General features: G+C 39.3%; 1 protein-coding gene across 3 annotated transcripts in view; it reads right to left on the bottom strand.

The window, feature by feature from the left end:
- The window catches only part of HPGDS (hematopoietic prostaglandin D synthase), a 28,286-nt gene extending 7,237 nt beyond the window's left edge, over positions 1-21,049 (bottom strand). Inside the window, exons 1-4 of one of the 3 annotated variants that reach the window (XM_045792040.2) lie at positions 21,008-21,045; positions 13,302-13,443; positions 6,529-6,621; positions 5,879-5,988 (exon numbers count right to left, since the gene is read on the bottom strand). In XM_045792040.2, the coding sequence (XP_045647996.1) occupies positions 5,879-5,988; positions 6,529-6,621; positions 13,302-13,434 (336 nt within the window). In that variant the 5' untranslated portion in view covers positions 13,435-13,443; positions 21,008-21,045. Of the gene's footprint in view, positions 1-5,878; positions 5,989-6,528; positions 6,622-13,301; positions 13,444-20,120; positions 20,284-21,007 lie in introns of those variants that run through there. The other 2 variants (XM_087863982.1, XM_045792047.2) reach the window with 2 other exon arrangements.
- Positions 21,050-23,082: the final 2,033 nt, after the last annotated feature.

Below are 23,082 nucleotides of genomic sequence, written 5' to 3'. Positions count from 1 at the left end.
CCCCCAAATGTACGACATTATGGAGAGTGAGTTGATTCTTTATACTTAGTCATTCCTTTGTTACTCATGGATTAAAAAATAAATACTTTTGTGACCACTTCTTACAGTTTCTTCGTTTATAATGACCAAATATTTCACCCATAAAATCTTTTCATGATTTTTATCTTAATTTTTATTAAGAAAAAATGATTCCATTATGTTTTTACATTTCTAAAATCATCCTCACTCTTTTTGAAGTGAAATAGTGTAACTGAGGGTTAAGAAATTAATTTTATTTTGAAAGGCTAGGCTCCTTCAGTTGGGCAGTCTTACTTCACCATCGCACTTAATGGAAGTCATCTTTTTTTTTTTTTTAAAGATTTTATTTATTTATTCGACAGAGATAGAGACAGCCAGCGAGAGAGGGAACACAAGCAGGGGGAGTGGGAGAGGAAGAAGCAGGCTCACAGCGGAGGAGCCTGATGTGGGGCTCGATCCCGGATCGCCGGGATCACGCCCTGAGCGTGAAGGCAGACGCTTAACCGCTGTGCCACCCAGGCGCCCCTAATGGAAGTCATCTATCTAATGAATCCTTATGCTCTCAGGCTTTATGGATCTTTTGTTGGCTCGACATTGTGCCTTAGTATGAGGTTTGTCTGCCTTGAGTATTATCTACAAAACCATCAACTAGGTGCCCCCTTTTGATATATTATGTAAGGTAACATAAATATCCTTGGAAGAGAAAAATTAACATATATCCATTTTTAAACATTATCTGTGTTTTTCCTTGAATCTCTAAAAGATTAAATAATTTACTCATGGCCTCTTTCTTTGTAAGAAGTGTTTGTATATGAAAATTCTGGCTGGTGTGTATCTTGGATATGAAATGTAAGCCAAACTCAAAGATACTATAAAATATGTGTATATACATGATTTATTAATAATGAGAAATGACCTATAATAAAATCCAGCCTTTATTAAGTGAAGTCAGGTAGTGGAGAACTACCTCACCAACTTGCTGATTGACTTTCTGTTATTACTGTAACTTAGCTAGGTAATAGAGATTACTGCCATATAATGCCTTGTTTGTAGAGTACAGTTTATAAAAGCATCATTACATATTTACATCCATTTGCCAGATTTTACAAACTGAAACTTGGGAAGCTTCTTATTATTTTGACTTTATATTCTTTCCACTGTTCTATACCACCTACATTCATAAGGTTCTTTCTCTATGGTTAATATGTTCGTAGTTTAGAACAGTGTGAGTTCTTCCTACACATAATTTGTGAGATGAGAGGCAATGGGCCTGGATCCGTGTGGCACTTACCATAACCCAGCTGAGCTCAGCATCAGGTGGAAAGGTGATGGCCAATTTGGCTTTCCTAGAATAGCTAGAAATGGAATGGAGTTGAATGGAACAGAATGTTGCTGCTGGACAGCTTTCCAAAGCTTTTGTATGCTCACCTGTATCATTCTGTTACTTCTTCTAAGCATTTCCACAACTTAAGGTACACACACAGACGCTTGTGCACGCACATGCAGTGCCCAATAAAAATCTTTTCTCTGTATTGACTTCTCTTGTGGCCCAGGTTCTCTATATGTTTGGTGAATCATCCCAGTGACTCATCTCATCTAATGATATGTAAATTACTAACCAACATAATCACTAGTATTTAAGAGTCGTCGTAAAGAATACTCACCAAAATAACATAAAGAAGATGAAAGATGACTATACATATCCTTTTTTCCAGATGTGTACTTTTAAAAATGCATTTCTTGATAAATCTTAGATAGCCACTCTTACAGTTGGTAGACTCAGAAATTTCCTTCCTCTTCCTCTGGAGAGTTCTAAGTCGGGAGGTTTTTCAGCCTGAGAAGTCATTGCTACAGTATTCTATCGAATGACTTTTAGAGGAATTATGTTTCTTCAAAGCACCATTTTTAAATCCACACTACCAAAATCATTTAGAGTTGGAAATGCGCCGCTGGCATTTCTTCAATCCTGCTCATCCTTCATCCTCCCCTCCCCATTCTTTCCATGAGGAAACTGGAACAGACAGGTTGAACAACCAGAGAAACACTAGTGGTAAACTCACGGATTATCAGGGTGACCAATATCCACAAACATATTTTCCCTTCTAAATTTTAATTTTTTAAAAATTGGAAGTGGAATTTCTGGCAATTGATACTGAAACATTTATAATTGTTTGTGTTTGATAGATTTTTAGGGCACCTATAATAAGAGAACTATGTTCACTATCCATCCATCTTCACTGTTACCAATATTCTGCTTTTGAAAATTTTGCCTGACCACAAGGTGGCAGCAACGCGACCCGCTACAGGGAAACTAGGTGAGGAAATGTACTAAAACTATGCGGGGGTTTTTTGTTGTATACTAGCCAGGTCCTCCTTATTAATCAGATAGTATGTAGCCAGCTGCAATATTTCTGCAACGTGTCCTTCCTTCATATGATTTATTTATAAACTTGGGATTGTGTCCTGTGATTTTTTTTTTTTTTTTTGAGATAGGAGGTACGTAAGAGCATTGCTATTCTAATAGAAAGGTAGAGTGTTATCCTATCTTAAGCATTCAAAGAGTATTTTCCTCTGGGAGGTAGCTTCTACTATGGAGCCTCAGCCACCAAAGGGTACAGAGTAGCAAAGGGCAAGCCCATAAGTCGATAGACTGCAGATCAGTGTGGCCTTTGGCATGTGAAACAAAAAGCTTTAGATCCATTTTTTTAAATTGGACGTTATGTATCTATTTGTTTCTGCATTTGTAAGGATGTGTAAAATCTAGATGCCATGTCTGACAAAAGGAAAAACAATGAGCAGTGAACTATATAACACTATTAATTATATATGTTATAGTTATTAATATACTAGATAATATAATTATAATATCTAATATTTGTTGAACACTTTTGACCTAGTCATAGGTACTCATGCTAACATTCAATCCTCCCAACATACTTCAGAGTAGATTCTATAGTATCCGTACTTTACAAAGAATTTGAACTACTGCTAGGTAGTTATGTGACAACTAGTAAGAAGGGAATCGGAATTCAAGCCTGGCAGTGCGACTCCAGAGCCCGAATATATTGTTATATCAAAGCTGAGCTTCTATCTTAGACTTTGCTCTGCTAGTCATATATTCGTGTGTGTGTGTGACACACCTTACATTTATATCAAGGAATCAGTTAATGTGAATACTTTTATGTTCCAAATATCTCTATTGAAATCAGAAGTTCCTAATTAAACAAGTAGTATTTAGCATAAATATGCTTAAGTCGATTGACAAGGCCGCCATTTGTTTTGTGCTGTAACTTTTGGATACAGACCTTGAGCTATGCCACATACACAAACACCGACCAGCTGCTGGCCCGGTGGCCCTACAACCGGTGGTTGAGAGCGCAGAGTCGGAGTCGGAGTGGCTGGAATTTGAATTGCTTGTGAATACCACTTTCCAGCCAAATAACCTCGTACAACTTACTTCGACATGAACCTCAATTTCCCCATGTGGGAAAATGAAGATAATCGTTTCTCCCTAAGGGATGCTCTGGGTCTTAGTCACTAATTTAACAGGAAGTATGCATAGGTGATGAGGCCATGGGTCTGGGCAGCTCCATAACCACTCTGATTCTGAGCTGCTTCATCTGCGAAGTGAGCAGGGCGACAGAAAGCACATAGCCATGAGAGGATTGGCAGGACTGGCTGAGAGCAGCCGCGGAAAAGGGCCCGAGCAGCATCGGCGCGTGCTGTTTGAGGAATCAGCCCTTGCTGCCTGCCGTTCAGCAAGTATGTAGTGCCTGCTACCGTGGTGGGGGTGGGCACAGGAGCGAGTCGTGCAGACGTAATTACTACCCTCCTGACACGTTCTACCCGAGGAGACGAATGAATATATCTTAAAATACAGATTGTGATGCGTGCCCCCCAGGAAACCACTAGGGGGCTGTAACGGAGCATAACCTACAAGGTCTATTTAGAATTCTGGATAAAGATGATGGATTTGCCACGTGTATATGATTTTTTTCATCCCCAAACCACAGTAAATACATGTTTTTGAAAAGACAGAACCCACAAAGAGGTGGAAAACAGCAGAGGAGACAAGAGAAAACAAAATTCGAAGCTATAAAGCAAATGGATGCTGGTATCTGCAAAGGGAAAGCTGAAAAACAATACTGTCTACCCCATGTAACCCTCAAATGATTCCGGAAAAGGCAGAATACATCTAGAATGGGGAGTAAAGAGGTAAGGGAGGGGATAATGTGAGGAGTGGCGGAAAGCTGTGAAAGAAGTAGTTTTAGCATAAGATTTCCTCCTTCATCTTACACTGCTTGACACATGCCTCTTCCCCATCTTTAGCAGAAGGCTGGAGAGAGGGAAATCGATGGTCTGTGTGTCGGGAGCTGACATTCATAATCCCCTTCAACATAGGGGATTAAATGACTATATGCGTACTGAACGTGAAGTTCGGAGACTCGCAGCCTTCTCTTTGCCGAATGTTTCCCAGAACACTGGCAGCCACACCTTTATTTCCAGGCAAAACAGCGCAAGTCTTCTCTAGGGACTCTTTCTAGTAAAGAGTCTAGTAGTAGAGACGGTAATATTGGGAAATACTTCATAAATGGCCTGGTGATGCTCAAAATCAGCACCCCCTGTCCACATGCCCAGAGCTTTGGGTAAACTTTTTAGTTTTCCTATTCTTTATCATAGATTCTAAAGGGTGGTCTGACTCCTGGGAAAAGACAGAGACCAAAACAAAGAGGAAAAATATAATAGAGATTACAGGATGACAAGGGTCCACAGGGTTTTTAGGGTGACCAAACCAGACTGCAGCAGTGTATGCACAAGACAGACATATCCATGCTGTCCGTCATCATTACACCTCTTGTCATCGAGCCTTCATTTTAACTTTGGGAATCCTGGGGGATGTGCCCCAAATGAATAAAGAAGTAAGCAAAGACAGAAGCTGGCATCCAGGAAATAGGACTCCAACTCAATGAAGGACATCCCTGGGATGGCAGTAAAAGGAAGTCCAGTGGGGACAAATGTGCAGAAAACCTAGACAGCGCTGCAAAAGAGAGGGGATCTCAGCTGGATCTCTCCAAGAAAATAGTGGACGTAATGGATAATCTGGTATCACTGACCTTGTGGAAAATTTTATTGATGTGGGAAGGTTCAGCAATAAGTGTAGAAACAATTAAGCAAATGAAGGAAAGGCAATTACTAATTTTGAGGAGGTAAAGTGAGCTACGAAATAAAGTCAAAGTATACCACGACTGACAGTTCTGTATGATATGCCTGGGGATACTAATGTAACAAGTGACTATTGATTTGGCCAAAATGCTTTGATATCATTATATTGGTGGTTTGGGAAAAGGGAAGCAGAGACAATGATTATATAAGAGATAAATTCTTATTACTATAATAATAAGTCCAGAGAGACTATCTAAAATTAGTGAACCAAAGATAGCTGGATTTACATGTCCTAAAGAAATAGCTAAAAGAGTTAAAAAGAAGGTGGTATCTGAGTAGGGGTTAACATGAGGAGGTAGTGCAGGAAATCACCGTATTTTGTTTTAAATTTTTAAATATAATTTGATATTTTAAAACTATGTCTTACTGTGATAAAAAGAAACTTTTTGAAAAGATTATTTATTTGAGAGAGAGAGAGCACAAGTGGAGAGGAGGGGCAGAGGCAGAGGGAGAAGCAGTCTCCCCGTTGAGCAGGGAGCCCGATGCGGGGCTCGATCCCAGGACCCTGGGATCATGACCTGAGCCAAAGGCAGATGCTTAACCGACTGAGCCACCTAGGCACATGATAAAAAGGAACTTTTTAAGCACCCCACAAGTAGATATGGTTAATATAGTAATAACAAAATGATCACATTACTTTTATATCCTGTTTTTTCTCTGCCCATGGAAAACGTGACATGAAATCGTCCAGTGTGTCCACAATCGCATCAACTTGACATTGTTCCAATTCTGTGTTTCCAGCCAAATCTATGAAATAGAAACCATTTTATGCCATACAGTGGTTTTAATTTATTATATTAAAATGTTATTTTTTAATAGACAACATATTCTTATGGTTCAAAAATTCCAATCAATATAAATCTGTATCCAATGAAAGACTAACTTCCATCCCTGCCCCCATCCATCTCATTGCACTCCTTTACCTACCTACCATATTAGTAACCATTCTATTAGGGTTTTTTTTTTTTTTTGTATTCTTCCATTATTTCTTTATGAAAATAAAACTATATGTCCCACTCAATATATGCATTCCATATATCCTACAGATCTTTCCTTACAAGTTTGTTAAGAGCATCCCTGCTCTTTTGTCAGCTACATGGGACTCCTGTAAGTAGAAGCGCCACAATCCATTTAACTCGCCTCAGCTGATGAGGTGTGTTTCTTTCGTATCTTTTGTTTCATTCTTTACACTGTACTGTTCAATTATAAAGTTATTTAATGCATAATGAATATATGTCATGTATTTTTTTCAGTTATCAAAACTCTTCAACACAATAACCATATTACCTGTGTTTTTGGTCAGGTATCTTGCTATTGCTAGGCTCTGGTGAAGTTTAAGTCCGTCGACTTCCAAAATGGGGATTTTACCAAATGGAAGAGCTTAAAATAAAACAAGCAAAATATCAACTTCCATAACAACTTCAAGTAATACTACTTCCATTTTTACTGGAAGTAAAAATTTGTTATGGAAACAAATCATGATTTTAAAGTTACAGAATTCCTGAATATTTGTTCTAAAAGGGATAATAGGCACCCTCTAGTAGAATCTTGGTCTTTCAGAAGAGGAGTTGTTAGAAGTCCTGCCACAGAGCTCGTGGCAGCACGAGGTCTAAAGCCCAGCTTTACGGTGATACAATGTACTAAACTGTGTGTTACCTCATAGACTTACACATGCTTACCGCTTACCTTTTAAAAAACCTTTCTTTTAAAGCTTCATTAATTTTTGTGACCTAGATCAGCAAGAACATTAATCATTCTTCAAAACCATAGTCTGGGGTGTCTGAGTGGCTCAGTCCTGGGTTAAGCATCTGCCTTTGGCTCGGGTCATGATCTCAGGGTCCTGGGATCGAGCCCCATGTGGGGCTCCCTGCTCAGTGGGGAGCCTGCTTCTCTCTCTGGCTCTCCCCACTGCTCGTGCTCTCTCTCAAATAAATAAATAAATAAAACTGTAATCTGAGGAAATGGAAAGTTTGATTTATATATTGAGTTACGGTCAGGAACTTAGCCTAATTCTTCTTTTGAGGAGGGACTCTGTGAAATATATAGTAAGGCAGCAAGCAATTTGTACAACTACAGGGCAGCCTCATAGCAGATCCTACTCTGTTTTCCTATCTAAACTTATTATATTTTGTCAGAGGGTAACGTATGATTTTATAGAAAATTTCTAAGTTGGAGATAAATAAGAATAATTCTACCACATAATTATAACCATTTGAATACTTTGCTTTCTCATATATATTTAAAAAACAGCATCATAATGTATTTGTAAACAACTTTTTTTTTTTAAAGATTTTATTTATTTATTTGACAGAGATAGAGACAGCCAGGGAGAGAGGGAACACAAGCAGGGGGAGTGGGAGAGGAAGAAGCAGGCTCATAGCGGAGGAGCCCGATGTGGGGCTCGATCCCATAACGCCAGGATCACGTCCTGAGCCGAAGGCAGACGCCCAACCGCTGTGCCACCCAGGCACCCCTGTAAACCACTTTTTTAACTTGATAACATCTTTTTGAAATCTTTCCAAATCAGTGAAACATCACCTTTTTAACGGCTACTATATTTTGTCACATGTATTGATCACAATTTTTCCAATCAGTGCCTTACTTTGGGAAATATAATTATTTTGGAAAGAGAGAAAAGAACGAAATGCCACTCATAATCCCATGACCCTAGAGCAACTACTAGAATCAACCTTCAAGTGTCTTCCGCATGCACATTAACTAAGATGAACTGCAGTTCACATCAGGAGTGAAAACATCTTTGAGTACTTACCTCATGAGTGTGCCGAGTGCTGGTCCGTGTGCCTGAGATATTGCCGTGAGCAAAACAGAGCCCCAAAGCCAGCCGGCCCAAACTGTGATGCCTCATTTGAAGCAAAGTATGGGATTAGGAATTAACATGCCTACCATTTTGAGGGATGCCTCCTTTATGCTAGGGGTGTACTACGTATGTACCGTACCCATTAGGTTTTCTAGTACTTACAACAACCCTATGATGTAGGTACTAACTATTATCTCATTTTATAAATGAGGAAGTGAGGTGAAGAGAGGTTATATAAATAGTCCAGGTCACACACCTGGTAGAGGTGAGATTCAAACTGAGTCCAGCTGGAACCTTTGCTCAGCTGTTTTCATAGTTCTCAGAGCCATGTTTTGAGAATACATTAAAAATCAGAGCAAACCCAGAGGATAGTATCCAAGTTAGAGAAGGGTCTGAGAACCACATTTGATAAGGTTTGGCTGCAGAACGTGACACTCTATACTGAGGGGGACAAAACAAACAAAGACAAAACAAACCTAATAGCCATCTTCAAATATGGTACACCTATCAAATGGATGAAAAATTTGACTTATTCTGACTATCTCTAAAATGCAGAACTACAACTAAAAGGTCCTTTAAAAGGGGGCAGATATTAACTCAAATGAAGAATAATTATTTTTTTAGCCTTGGAACCACTGACGACAGAATGTGTTTTCCAGTGAGATGGTAAGCTTTCAGCTACTGGCAGCATTTGAGCCAAGCTTGGGATAATTGCCAACAGTTGGAATATTCGGCTGCATCTAACAAGAGGAAATTTAAGAAGACAAATGCCAAGTCCTTCATTAGCTTCCAGAAAAAAAATAATAACTTTGGGGTTGTTGGAGGTGTAACCAAACAGGAGCACCTGTCAAACAGCTTTAAGGAATTAGGGATGCTGAATATAAGGCTGTGTGATACGGCTGCCAGGGTAACCACTGTGATCGTGGTAAAATGTCTTTGGACAGTATCTGGACCCACACTAGGAATGGTGGTCCCACTGTGCTCTGTGCCGTTCCTATGCCTGGAACAGTGTGATTCCCCATGCACCGCACATGAAATGGTGGACATAAGTCCAACAGGATCTTGTCCTTCTTGGGTAGTGAGGAAATCCAAACCAAGGGATAAAAATGGATCACTCAAGGAAGAGAAGAGAGTTGTCCCTTGGACCTACTTTGCAGATCTGATATAGTCCACGGGAAACAGTATCTAAGTCAAGAAGCGGAGTCAGCACTGGGAAGTGTGGGCTGATATTCTCAATGATGCTCAGAGGAACAATCGCGCAAGTTCTAAAAGTTGATAGCTGGAGGGATGGATGCATGAGCTAGCTGGGACTCAGTTCCGTATTCAGCCAGTGACCTTTATCTTCACTCAGAGTTATTATCCTTGAACTATCTACACAGCAGTGGCTTTTTTGCTATGTCCTAAAGATATTAAATTGCTTCAAATAATTGGATGTGAAAGAAGGAATGAGCTGTTTCCCACGGATTAAAAGGATATGTCCAAATCCAGTATATGAAAGCCACGAGGAGATAGGTTTTAATTTTTTATAAGGAAGAGTCTTTTAAAAGTTTCCCTCCTTTCTTCCCAGAATTTCACTGAGACATTGGACATCCTAAACTTACTGAGTCTCAATTTTTCTAATATTTTTCTCTTATTTTTTTATTTCTTTTTCCTATTGTACCTTCTGGAGGAGTTCCTATTTTTTTTATCATTTTATTGATTTGTTTTGTCTGTATCAAATTTTTAATTTTCAAAGGCTTTTTGTCTCTGAACATTCCTTTTTATAGCATACTTGTTCAGAATGTATAGAATTCTTCTCTCTGAAGGCTTATATTTTTGAAGTTTTTTCTTGCTACATCACCCTGATGCCCTCAGCTGAGTTTTTTCTCCCTCTGCTTCTTTGTTTCTGTTTCACATTAGAGGCCTTCTCACAAATGTCTATTCATTTTTGGTTTGCAATTCCTGGTTTAAATAAGCGAAAGGACTAGAAGCTAATTGGAATCTCCATGTACACGGGATTGGGCTGGCCATGTCATTGAGACTCCCACCTGTTCAGTGTCTGCCAGATATTTGATTGATCAGCTTCTCCCAAGAGAGCTCTTCCTGCCGGAGGGATACTTGTCTGGTTGTAGCATTCTGACTGTGGAGCAGGAGATAAGGGCTTTGGGTCTCACGATTGAGTTTCTAGACTTCCACCAAATCCCACCTATAGTATTGTGTCCTCAGGGATGCCTGCGGTCCTACAATCCTCTGGTCCATCCTCTGTTGAGAGTAATCTCCATACTTTTTCCAGGGCAGGGAAGGGATCTCGAGGTCTTGCCGCTGCTTCACATGCTTCTAGTCAATCCCCTGGGGGTTCAGCTTTTAGAGCTCTCTGTTGCTACCAATTCCTGAGCCTTTTGGGGGCTCCCTGGAGTGATTCTGCTTGACGTCTCCTCTACCAGGCTTATATTAGGGCATCACTGGCCTACTTAGTCACCTATCATTCTTCGACCTGCTTTTCAGCTTTAAGAATTTTGTGCTCTCTTATTCAAGTTTGATGTCTTTGTCCTTGCAGGGCTTTGACTTTTCTTAAAAGAAGTACTTTAATGTTATTTGAAAAGAGAAAAAAAATGTCAACACCTGTGCACAGTCCACCAGATTTGACCTCAAAGAACTTTTATTTTTAAAGATTTTATTTATTTATTTGAGAGAGAGAGAGAGAGAGAGCACGTGCTTGTGCACAAGCGGGGGGAGGGGCAGAGGGGGAGGGAGAAGGAGACTCCTCACTGAGCAGGGAGCCTAAATGCGGGACCGATCTCAGGATCCGATCCCAGGACCCTGAGACCGTAACCTGAGTCTTAGGCAAATACTTAACCGAGCAAGCCACCCAGGTGCCCCAACCTGGAAGAACTTTTTAATAGAAATATCCAATGATATTCTAGGTTATCACAGAGGGGAGGTCATTGAGGGTTTCAAACACCAGAGAGCATGCCTAAATCAGATAGAAGGCGAGGCCAGCTAAAATTTGTAATAAACTGTTTACAACATCTATTTTTTCCGTTTTTTCTCAAAGCAATAAAGTCAGCATTTCCTGGCTTCTCCTGCAGTAATGTGTGACCATGTGAGTAAGTTCTTGCCAAGGGGCTATAAGCAGAAGTGAGATATAAAACTCTCTGGTCATGCAGTTGAAAGAAAGAGATGTGCCTCCTTCCCTCTCACACTTCCTGTGAGCAGGACTGTGGAAGGAGACAGGACTATCTTATACTATATAAATAAGACAACCAACTAGGGGTGACAGATCAACAGAAATCTTTGACCACTCTGTAGAGCAGAACTGCCATATCAGCTTGGGCTTTTATGCAAAAGAAATAAATTTCTATCCTCCTTAGTCCATTTTTATGTTGAGTGTCTGTTTATTTTTTTTTTTAATTTAAATTCTAGTTAGTTGACATATGGTTCAATGGTTCATCATTTACATACAGCACCCAGGGCTCATCATAACAAGTGCCCTCCTTAATACCCATCACCCATCTAGCCCATCCCCCACCCACATCCCTCCATCAACCCTCAGTCCCTATCGATAAGAGTCTCTCATGATTTGTTTCCCTCTCTCTCTCTCTTTTTTTTCCCCTCCCAAATGTCCATTTTGTTTCTTAAATTCCACTTGTGTTGGGTGTCTGTTAAAGCATTTGAAACTATATACATATATATCCATCTATGGATAAAATTAAATTTCACCTATTTTATATTCACAGAATTAAAAATCCCATGTACAAAATCTGATAGTGGGGGAAAGTTTGGGTATTAATGAGAAAGTTTCATGAGAACAGGAAATAGGATATTCTAGCCCACCAGGCTACAGGGCTAATGATTTTTAAGGAACTCATGTTTCCAAAAGTCATGTGGCAAGATGTATTGTTAATATGCCAGTTATCATGGTGTTACTGGCATTATCTAATGTGAATAACCTGGGCTACTGTATGAAATTGACCTGTGTTTGAAAAATAATTCTACCTTGCTAGGACTGTGAACCTGGAAAAATTACATAAATTCTGTGTGTTATAGTTATCCCAACGATAAAATAGATACAATAATACATCCCATGAAGTCGTGCTGGAGAAATTAAATGAAATCCACCAGATGCCCAAATGTCTTCAAATACTCAATAGTTGTTTTCTTCAACTTCATCTTTATGCAAATTTGTAATAATCCCAGCACAGAAATGTGAATTTTAGACAAATAATTAATATTTAGTTAGTATTTCTAGGCAGACATGATGGACAAAAGAATTAGCTCATCTATCCTTTCTTCACTCTAAAAAGAAAATAGCACCTAGAGGATGATGTACAACTTACTGAGAGCCATACACTTCTTACTGTGATAATATTTCTAATTCTCCCCCTTTGTCCTGAGTGCTAACTAGCATGTTTTCATTGGATTACACGCCCAATTTGTCAATTTGCTCTTCCTTCTGATCAAACATCCCAGTTTTGTTCACATATTCACCCTTCTTTTGAATAGTCACATACTTCATGAAAATTGACTCCAACCCCAACTTCTGAGGTAGACTAGAAGGTTCAAGGTTTTTCCCATCTGCTTGCTCAGTGACTGGTTCAGAAATGGACATGTCACCCAGTCTGAACCAGTGAGACATGACAAGTTTGCCAAGGTCTTCTGGGAGTTTTTCTTCATTCTTCTGGGAACTCTTAAGGAACAGCGCTCTTTCTCTCTTTTTCATATACCTCTTGATGCTACTGTTCAAGGCTATGGGGCTGAAACTGCAGCAGACTTACTGCTACTAATGTCATGATGCGGCCACCACACAGAGGAGGAAAACTGGATAAAGCCATCTCTCGAAACCTGTCCTGTTTCTGGGTTTTCAGTTATGTGAGACAATTTCCTTGTTATTTAAGCCACTTTGAGTTTGGTTTTCTGTTAGAGCAGCATATCTGATTCCTTGTCAGAAGATTGTAGATATCTGTAGTAAGCCTATCCAATTCAAGTTGTCAAGAACACTCACTTCAGTCTTCCCTCTTTCAGCTCTTATGACAAAGCTTCTTATTGTTTATCGTTATATATTCTTTCTGTGAGGTTTGTGTTTTCACCTTGAAAAGGAAAATTTGGGCCACATAGCATTTATTGAACTTGCTTGAACTGCTGCTTCTCAATGTAAAGCTACATGAGATTTAAAAACCTCTGTAGTTTCATTTCCCTGAGGAAAGACGGAACGTTTTGACATATTTTCCCTACATTTTCATAAACTGTTACTTGTGCCACTTACTTGATTTGACCTCAGGCCAATCAGCTTGTTCTATTCTGTGGTCTTCATATTTTATGTCCAAATAAGCAAATATGTAACGAATTATTTCGGCTCTCCCCCTCATATTAAAATAAATGAGTTTGTAGTTTGGCATGGTGTGATTCTGGAAAAAGAAAAATTGAAAGATTATTGTAACAGCCCTCTAAAGATGTTTCAACATTTTTCTTTAGGGACTTTTTCAAAACTTTATGGCATCTTTTGAGATAACTAGACATATTAGAGAGTATTTCAAAACCTGAATCCTAATAACATATTGGAAGACTTGACAGAAATAAGATCATGACTCTGTCTTTAAGAATTAGCTGGATGGGGCACTGGGGGGCTCAGTCGGTGTCTGCCTTCAGCTCGGGGTGTGATCTCAGAGTCCTGGGATCAAGCCCCCGAGTCAGACTCCCTTTTCAGTGGGGAGTCTGCTTCTCCCTCTCCCTCTGCCCCTTCCCCCACAGCTCCTGGTCTCCCTCTCTCTCAAACAAATAAATAAAATCTTAAAAAAAAAAAAAAAGAACTAGCTGGAATATTCCAGTGAAATAACCAGACTCAAATTTTACTTATAAAAAAATTCAGAGTGAGAGGCTGTCTATACACCAACTGTCAGAGGATAGAGTCCAAAACTTTCCATTTGAAGCTGTTTTTGTCCTGCCTTTACTCACTTGTAATTTGACATTTGGTTTATTGTTGGCTTTGGTGATGCAGCTGAGTTTGTGAGGACAGCTGGATAAGAATTTCAAGAACAGGGTACATGCAAGAGGAATGTGGGCCAGCCTCGCCAACCTGAGCGGGCCATCCCCTCTCTTCTCTCACCCGTGGCATTTCCCTCTGGGACTCAAAGGCGTAGGGAAACATTGCTCTCATTCTTTTTTACGGCATCCATGCTCCTGGGTTCTATCAGATTACTAGCACCATACAAACATAGTCCATCTTGGTGACCTTGCTGGGTGGGTGGGGGCAATGGTAAGCCTATGTCTCCATTCCTTCTGTAGAGGAGCAAGGAAGAAAGAAAGCAACTTCTCTTACATTTCGGAGAGTTTGCTAATACTCACTGCATTGGGTAGCTGTAGGTCATCATAATTTTTTGAGTTTTCTGTGATTTTGTATCGTCTCATTTTCATTGTTTAGAAATAATTAATGATTTTAAGCAATGGTAGTAGCATGGACTGTAATTTGATAATGATCCAGCAACTGAGAAAGAAACATCTTCATTTGAAATTCAGCTCTTCCACTTCGTTGCTATCTATCTTTGGGCTAGTCAACAAAATCTCTCTGAATTTCAAAGTCCACTTCTTATAAGTAGAGATACTAATATGGATTTGGAGATTTAATGAGGTAATACATGTAAAGCATTTAACACAATGCTAAGTACTTAATAATTATTAGCTATCGACGATATTAACTTTGAATTCATTCTGTGGTCAAGAATAAACACTGTGAATACAGTACACTAAAAATAAATAATAATCATAGTAATTACATGAATAGAAGTCATAAATAGCATTTATTTTAAGTGGTAAGTATTAATAGTTCATTCTCTGCTAAGGAAGTCTTTCAAGGATATTAATGGAATATTAGATAGAAAGAAAAGTTGGGCTAAAGCCTCAAAATAAATTCTATCTGAACACATTACAGGGATGCCTGGGTGGCTCAGTCACTTAAGTGCCTGCCTTCAGCTCAGGTCATGATCCCAGGGTCCTGGAGCTGAGTCCCTCCTCGGGCTCCCTGCTCAGCGGGGAGCCTGCTTCTCCCTCCCCGTATGCCTGCCGCTCTGCCTACTTGTGCTCTCTCTCTGTCAAATAAATAAATAAATAAAATCTTTAAAAAATATATTCAAAAGCACATCACATAAAAGGTCAAACACAAACCATAAAAATCTAGATTGCCAAGTTCATGCATTCACAGTGTCTGTCTATGGGTGACTACAAAGAACTGCCGATCTAGACCCCCCTCAAGATCCAAGAAATGATGATGCTGGTGATTTCTGGTGGATCCATTTCTCTGGGCCTTGGTTTTCCCTGTCCAGGTGTTGCAGGTGGAGGTGGTGCTCCTTGCTAGAAACAGTCATTCTGAACATCCCATGCCCCATCCCACTCCTGCTAGCCAGTCCAGTCTGCACCCAACTGACACGTGGCACCTGCCACACACATCACTACGTGAGGAATGCTCTCTGTAGAGGGAAGAATTCACTGGTATGAACCAATGAAAATGCCAAGATTTACAGCCCCAATTCTTTGGGGGAGAAATATGCATAGATGGAGTTCAAATGTGGAGTAAGGACTAAATGAAGCTTAGTGTGGGGCTTAGAAATAAATAATCGGAAAAATAGAAGAGTACAAAAATGGTCAATAAAAAATGTAAAGTAGTAAGCTTCCTTCTGAAAAAAGGAAATATTTATGTAATCACAATAAAGGGAACATTCCTATCTAGGAAATAAAAAGCATAGTAGCCACAATTCCTTGACCTATCTGTTTTAAATCTCAAAAGAACAAAAAAAGCCTTCAGAGTGGAAAAAGTGTCATTCTTGGTTGCAGTTTTTATTTGGCAAACATTTTACACAACTTCTCTTTATTGATTTTTACTGTCATAGGTCAATTTTTCCTCAGCAGCAAAGAAATGATATGTATTTTCCTTACGAACATTATATGAATATATAGATTCATAACATCCATTATGATCAATATTAAAAATTAAACGTATAACTTTTTCTCATTTGGTCAAATGCCATGTAAATGTCAGTGTCTACCTCCTCATTCTGCATGAAAACATAGGGATTGTTTGTTGTTGTTCATTCACAAAAACGTGCTGCTTTATACTGTGTTTCACTCAAGTAAAGAAGACATTAAAAAGTCCTTAGCGTAAATTGGCAGCTATCTATGGTTCTCGGCAAATATATCTTTAAATCTAAGATGTGGCACAGGTCCGTGACCATCTGACAGATGCTTCTCTCTCCTGCTAGAACATCCTTTCAACAGTCATAACTCATTAATGAAGCTGTACTTGCACAACACGTTCCTGTAGTCACTTGCATAAACCAAGTCTGGTTTCTTGATTTTTACAGCTACGAACTTCCACACTTGAAGACTTCTGTTTTTCAGGGTATATGTGCACATTTTTATAACATGGAAAATAAGCCAATGTAAATGCAATTGGCAACATGGATTCTTAAAATCCTTTCTATATTTTATAAAGCTGTTGCATAAAAACTAACAGAAGAGGGGTGCCTGGGTGGCTCAGTCTGTTAAGCGTCTGCCTTTGGCTCAGGTCATGATCCCGGAGTCCTGGGATTCAGCCCCAAATCCGGCTCCCTGCTCAGCGGGGAGTCTGCTTCTCCCTCGCCCTGCCCTCTGCTGCTCCCCCTGCTTGTGCTCTTTCACGAGCACACTCTCTCCCTCAAATAGATGAATGAAATCTTAAAAACAAAACAAAACAAACAAAAAAACTAACAGAAGAAATTCCATGTTTGTATGGTGAAAATTGATAAGGAAATTTACAATGTAAGCTAATGATCACTATAGAGGACAGTGCCTAAAAAAATGTTTTTTCCTCTTACTGTATTTAGCAGTATATTTCTGTTACAATAACCTCAGTTTGTTAAAGCCCTTCTTTCATGAGGATGATGGGTTAAAAGGATGAAAGTAAGACATATCCTTCTTCCACCAACGGACGCAGTGAGGGATAGGCTCAAGGGCAGAGCAGGTCAGTGGCAAAGGGAATGTGTGATTTTTGGGGTCACCCCTACCACTTACTACATGAATAGCTTTGAGCAAGTCACCTGTCCCTAGCTTTAGTTTCCTCACCTGTAAATGGTAAAGCAGGACCCCTAATTCTGAGAGAAGCTGTGGCCATCCATGAGGGTAGCTCCTTCAGAAAAAAGGAGAATAAAGTCCCCACACAAGTGGGAGACTGTGTAGAGATGCACTGCTTGAAACTAGGGCCTGGCAGCCTTCTATATACAACTTTTAAAAGGTCAAATTGTAAACCTCTAGTAAAACTGATGGAGAAAATGTATGAAAAGTCACAAAAATTATTATACACAAAATGGGGTCATAACAACAGATGAAAAAGATCATTCAACATCATAAGCTAACATGGCAAATAACTTTATGTCCCTGAATCTGAACACTTACATGGAAAAATTTTGAGAAATATGTAAACTCACATAATCACATAAAGAAAAAAACCCTTGAAAGCCTGCATTTAACACTAACCAGTAAAGAAATAGAATTGGTAGTTAGTTACATTCATGAAAGACACCAGGCCCAAAAGAAAATAGAGTCTCTACAAAATCTTAGAGCAAACATCATACATAACGGGGAGCATTTTCTTTAACGTCAGGAATAATGAGAACCCCACTATTACCCTTACTATTCAACATAGTCCTGGATGGCCCAGCTAACTCAGTAAGGTAAGACAACAATAAACAACATACGTAAGGAATGGAAAGGAAGAGACAAAACTGTCCTCATTTGCAATCAAAGTTACTGTTTGTATTTAAAATTCAAGAGAGTCTGTGGATAAACCTGAGCCTAAATTTCAAATGGAAATGCTAAGCACCAAAATACCCAAGACAAATTAAGAGAAGAGAAAGAGAGGATTTGACCTACCAGATTGCAAGACTTCTACATAAAACCTTGCAATGAGGGTAATGTGATCTTTGTTCCGGCCCAGACATCTAGAGGTGCATAGAGTCTGGAAACAGAATCTCAGATATATGACAGACATGCCATTACAATGGCGACCTAACAGGACCAGACTGAGACAAAGAGGAAAACTATACAGCATTAGATCCCAGCTTCCCATGATACATGGAAATACCACCCCGCTGCATGATAGACCTAAGGATGCTTTGCCTGGCCTGTGCAAATTCCAGTGTCAGGTTGTTCCCTGTGAGCTTCATTTCTGAGCCCTTCCACTGTCACTCCATGTTAAGAATCCCATGTAGGGAATGCTGCAAAACATTTCCTGAGATGATACAGGGCAGCAATTAAAAAGGTAAGCTGATTGTACTTAATGCTTTCCTTTACAACTCAAACTAACCACTGGCTTCCTTCCACTCTGAAGAAAGTCATTTAAAGTTCCTGATTCAAGGGGTGCCTGGGTGGCTCAGTCAGTTAATTAAGCGTCCACCTTCGGCTCAGATTATGATCTCAGGGTCCTGGGATGGAGCCCCACATTGGGCTCTCTGCTCAGCTGGGAGCCTGCTTCTCCCTCTCCCTCTGCTCCTCCTCCTGCTCATGCTTGCATGCTCTCCCTCTCAAATAAAATAAAATAAAATCTTTTAAAAAAATAACATTCCTGATTCATCAGATAAATAAAAAACCCACTAAGAATTGTGTTTGAAAAATAAGATACACGGTTTCTCAAAGAACATATGAATGATGACTCATAAAACCCATGCATAGACGCTTTCACCTGTGAACTCAGACAGATGGACCCATTAAATGCAAAAAAGATTGAGCTTTTAATATATGCTAAACTTATTTAGAAAGAAATCTTTTACATGGAAAATAATAGTGTTTTTGAAAAGTTCTGTCTTGGGGAGCTCCTTTCTTTCTCCTGGTTTGTAGCTCTTTTTCCTTAATGTAACACTGGTACATTTCAACTGATTAGCGACCACAAAACACGGGAGCATTCAACCCCAGGGGCAACTGTAATGCAGTCATTGATAAAATACAAGCTATAATAAAACCATTTCATTTTAACTGAGCTGATGTTCTAATCTGTATGTTGCTGTAAGCGCACAGTAAAACAGTATCAAAAATGTTAATGTCTGTGCCAGAAAGGAGATAACAAACCAAATTCACCTCTGACAAAGGAGGCAATTATTCATTTACTATGTTACATACCTGCAAGATTTCAGCAAGTAACTGAAAAAAGGAGTTGAATTTTTGGAGTAATTTTGATGGATAGAAAAACTTACAAATAAGGAATTAAGTATTAACCATTTTACAAGTTGCTTCAAAACCTAAACACTATTTACCTTGACTTTACTCATAAAAGCGTTGAGCTACATGAGCTCTTACTCTTAAATAAAAGGAACATCAAACATACTCAAGAATTCCAGATAGTTTTATATATGCCTAGTAGTAATGCAATAACCTCTGAGTCTGAAATATAAAAACAAAGATTACATGTGAATTTGCCGACAGTTCTTTGCTCTATCTCAACTTGACCAGTACCGAACTGACGAAAAATGTACCGGCATAGAGCGTAATGTTTGTGATCCCATCATAGACACTGTAGTGTGTTGAAATGTAAAAATTGGATTTAGAGAGAAATCACATGAGCTGCTATTGTCTACATAAGAACTTCTTGCACAATATGACATTAAATAACACACTGCATTACCCACTAACAGTTGGTGGTAAGGAATGTTGCTTTCTCTCCTTCACAGGTCCCTGAACATGTCTAGTTCGGTTCTGGAAAAATTACCAGGTTGGAGTTGAATTGTAGGACAATAGAGAAATATAAGCATTTTTGTTAACTGAGTAAAATATTGATTTCAATCAAACCTCGAATGTTTAATTTTGCATTGGCAAGCCAGGATCTCTCTTTTCCCACCAAAGACCAACTAAATATCATTTTAAATAGTTGCCTCACATTAAAGCCAAAGCAAGAGGAATAATTGAAATATCCTTTGGGAGCTGAGAGCTCAAATTCTTAGCCTGGGGCAAATGCCTTAAATTACCTTTGAAACCAAATGATGATAGAACACAATTCTTGGCAAAACATGGAGATGCTTCAACAAAATGAGCCTTAAAGTGATAGAAAATATTACAAAGAAAATACCTAAACAGGGGCACCTGGGTGGTGCAGTCCTTAAGCGTCTGCCTTCAGTTCAGGGCATGGTTCCGGGCATTCTGGGATCGAGCCCCACATCAGGCTCCTCCTCTAGGAGCCTGCTTCTTCGTCTCCCACTCCCCCTGCTTGTGTTCCCTCTCTCGCTGGCTGTCTCTCTCTCTCAAATAAATAAATAAAATTAAAAGAAAATACCTAAACAGAAAAGAAAGAAAGAAAGAAAGAAAGAAAGAAAGAAAGAAAGAAAGAAAGAAAGAAAGGGAGAGAGAGAGAAAGGAGGAGAGAGAGAAAGGAGGAAAGAAAAAGAAAAGAACTTCTCTACTGCTTCACACATCGAAAACAGTGGGGAAAATTTTGGAAGAACAGAATTTTCCCTTCAGTACTGACTGCATTTCTTATGTTAAAATCTACTTAAAGGATCTTTAAAAATCTCGTAAAATCCTTCAAAATCTTCAGCACCTACATGTCTCTTAGAAACAAATGTTTGATTTGGGGGCGCCTGCGTGGCTCAGTCAGTTAAGCGTCCAACTCTTGATTTCGGCTCAAGTCATGATCTCAGGGTTGTGGGATTGAGCCCTACACTGGGCCCGGCATGGAGCCTGCTTAAGACTCTTTCCCTTTCCCTCTGCCCCTCCACCTACCCTCAAAAAAAAAAAAAAAAAAAAAAAAAAGAAAAGAAAAAACAAAAAAAGAAACTCCTGTTTGATTTCTACCTGGCCACTAACAGAAAGGCTCTGAATGAGAGCTGAAGGAGTGGCACGGTGAAAATAGGTATCCATTGCTCAGTCACACACAGAATATCACAGTAATAAACACTAAGATGAAGAAAGAACACTATCTCATTTCTCATCTTTGTAGAGTTCAATCTTATCACTTACTTGTGCTATGTCCCCATGCAGTCTCTAGTATCCTCTATGCTCTCATAAGTGACTGCTTCTTGGGTTTATATGATGAGTAAGTGACAGTCACAAACCAATGAGAAACGAAGGGACTTACTTCCACCTAAGTCTCTTCCTTCATTTCTTAGATGAAATATGCCTGCCAAACAGTCCAATCCTGCAAAGACTTCTGGTTATTCTTGGCATTTTATAGGATCTCTGTAAGTAACCTAACACATTTGCATTCAGTTGGTAAAATCAGAGTTACAGGTGCTGATGTGTGCCTATGGCTACATGCTCATCTATGTTTAAAACTTTATACCGTAGGCTCCTGGAGAATGAGAGAAAGTGAACACAAGTAAGCCTTCTTTTCAGATATGCACGTGGCTGGCTTCCTCAATTCATTACATCTCCTTGGAGAATGCTTGGCTGACCACGTCCTCACCAGGACCCTCCTCCAACAGTCTCATCCTTCACCTGCTGTGTGTTTCTTCTTTACTGTGTCTGACAACATAGTGTGTTTTCTTGTTTTCACCCTCCCCCAGCAGAACGTGAGTGCCCTAAATGCAGGCAGTTCATTGTTCAGTTTATTGTGTTGCCCTCATGACGGGAAGGAATGCCAGGCACATCATAGGCACTAATATATCTTTGCTGAATGAATGATCCCAATTTATATTTCCCCACAAATCACATTTTTACAAGGACTCCTTAAGTTCTCATTGCTGTTAGTATATTTCGTTTACGTTCCTTTTCTCAGAAGAGCCATATTGTTTAAAGCAAACCTGGAGTGCAAGATTCTAACAAACCTTGTTGAGAATCCTTATACAGATTTGTAACAAATGCCTAATTGTTTCAGAAATTTATTTTTTTTCACTCCAATTAATTCCAGCTGTAGTATTGGGACAGCTCAGTGAAAAGATCTAGCAAAATACCTACCTGTGCATTGTTGGACCCACAGATTGTCCATGAAACATTTTAATGACAGGCTGGCTTTCAACTTCCAGACAATTACCCTCACAGGCAGCAATAGCAACCTATCAACATGTAATAGTTCCTATGTACATGCACTTTAAAAAATATATTTACATCCATTGACTATAAGCATAAGAAATGAAAAAAATATAAATATTAGTCTGTTTAAAAGTTTAATTAGGATACAAATACAGACCCTTATTCACCAAAAAAATCTATGTAAGTCAAAATTAAGTGCAAATGAAATAGGAGCTCTACAAAATTAGCATATTATATTTATCTTTCACTGAGTTTTAACTTACATTTTGAAAAAATCTTTTTTGCCCTCACCTCAATCACTTTTAACCCCTATTTTATAGATGAGGAAACAGACATAGGGAAATTAGATAAATTGCCTAGGGATTTGGGGCGGGATAAGCTAAGATCAACACTTACGTCTTCTGATGGCATATTTAATATTCTTTCCCTATATTAAGTATGCTTCAGTTTTAAAAAAATCAAATACGCAAGAAATAGCACTTTTCCCATTCTCTATAACAATGCTCTGTTTTACAACCCATTTTTATTGGTTGGAGGAAGACAAAGCAACCAATCATTGACTAAGGAGGAGTGGCCCTTCGATTCTCCATCATCATCAACACGAGCTGTCCTAGATGTGGCCCACTGTCCTTGTGTGCACGGCTCCCTGCTGCGTCCGCAGTATCCTCATTCTGCCACTCTCTTGCCCAAATGTGGCAATTTAGTCACTTATAATGCTGCCTAAAGTTGCAAAGGCACACCACCCAATAGCCCTTTCTTCCAAGCCATTTCTTCCACCTCCCTGGCAGCACAGTATGGTCCCAGGCCCCTCTGCTCTTAGGAACAACCACACATTGCCCCTCCTCTTGCTTCTCCCTTCCCCGGCCCAGGTGGGCAGGCTTTAAGCTATCTCAGTCTACCACCGCTCTGGGACTTGGAGAAGGTTACTAACGTTTCTGTGCTTCAGTTCCTCCACCTTTAGATGGGAATATATTCTACAATAAATATTTAGTGAGTACCTAATCTTTGCCAGGTACTACTATTTTGAATAGTAGAGGTAAAGCAGTAAACAAAAACAGACAAAA

Source organism: Ursus americanus, chromosome 8, assembly GCF_024610735.1.
Source record: "Ursus americanus isolate L20-20 chromosome 8, mUrsAme1.1.p, whole genome shotgun sequence".
NCBI classification, from domain to species: domain Eukaryota; kingdom Metazoa; phylum Chordata; class Mammalia; order Carnivora; family Ursidae; genus Ursus; species Ursus americanus.
The sequence above is the reverse complement of the archived record's forward strand: the minus strand, read 5'-3'. Positions and strand labels throughout refer to the sequence as shown.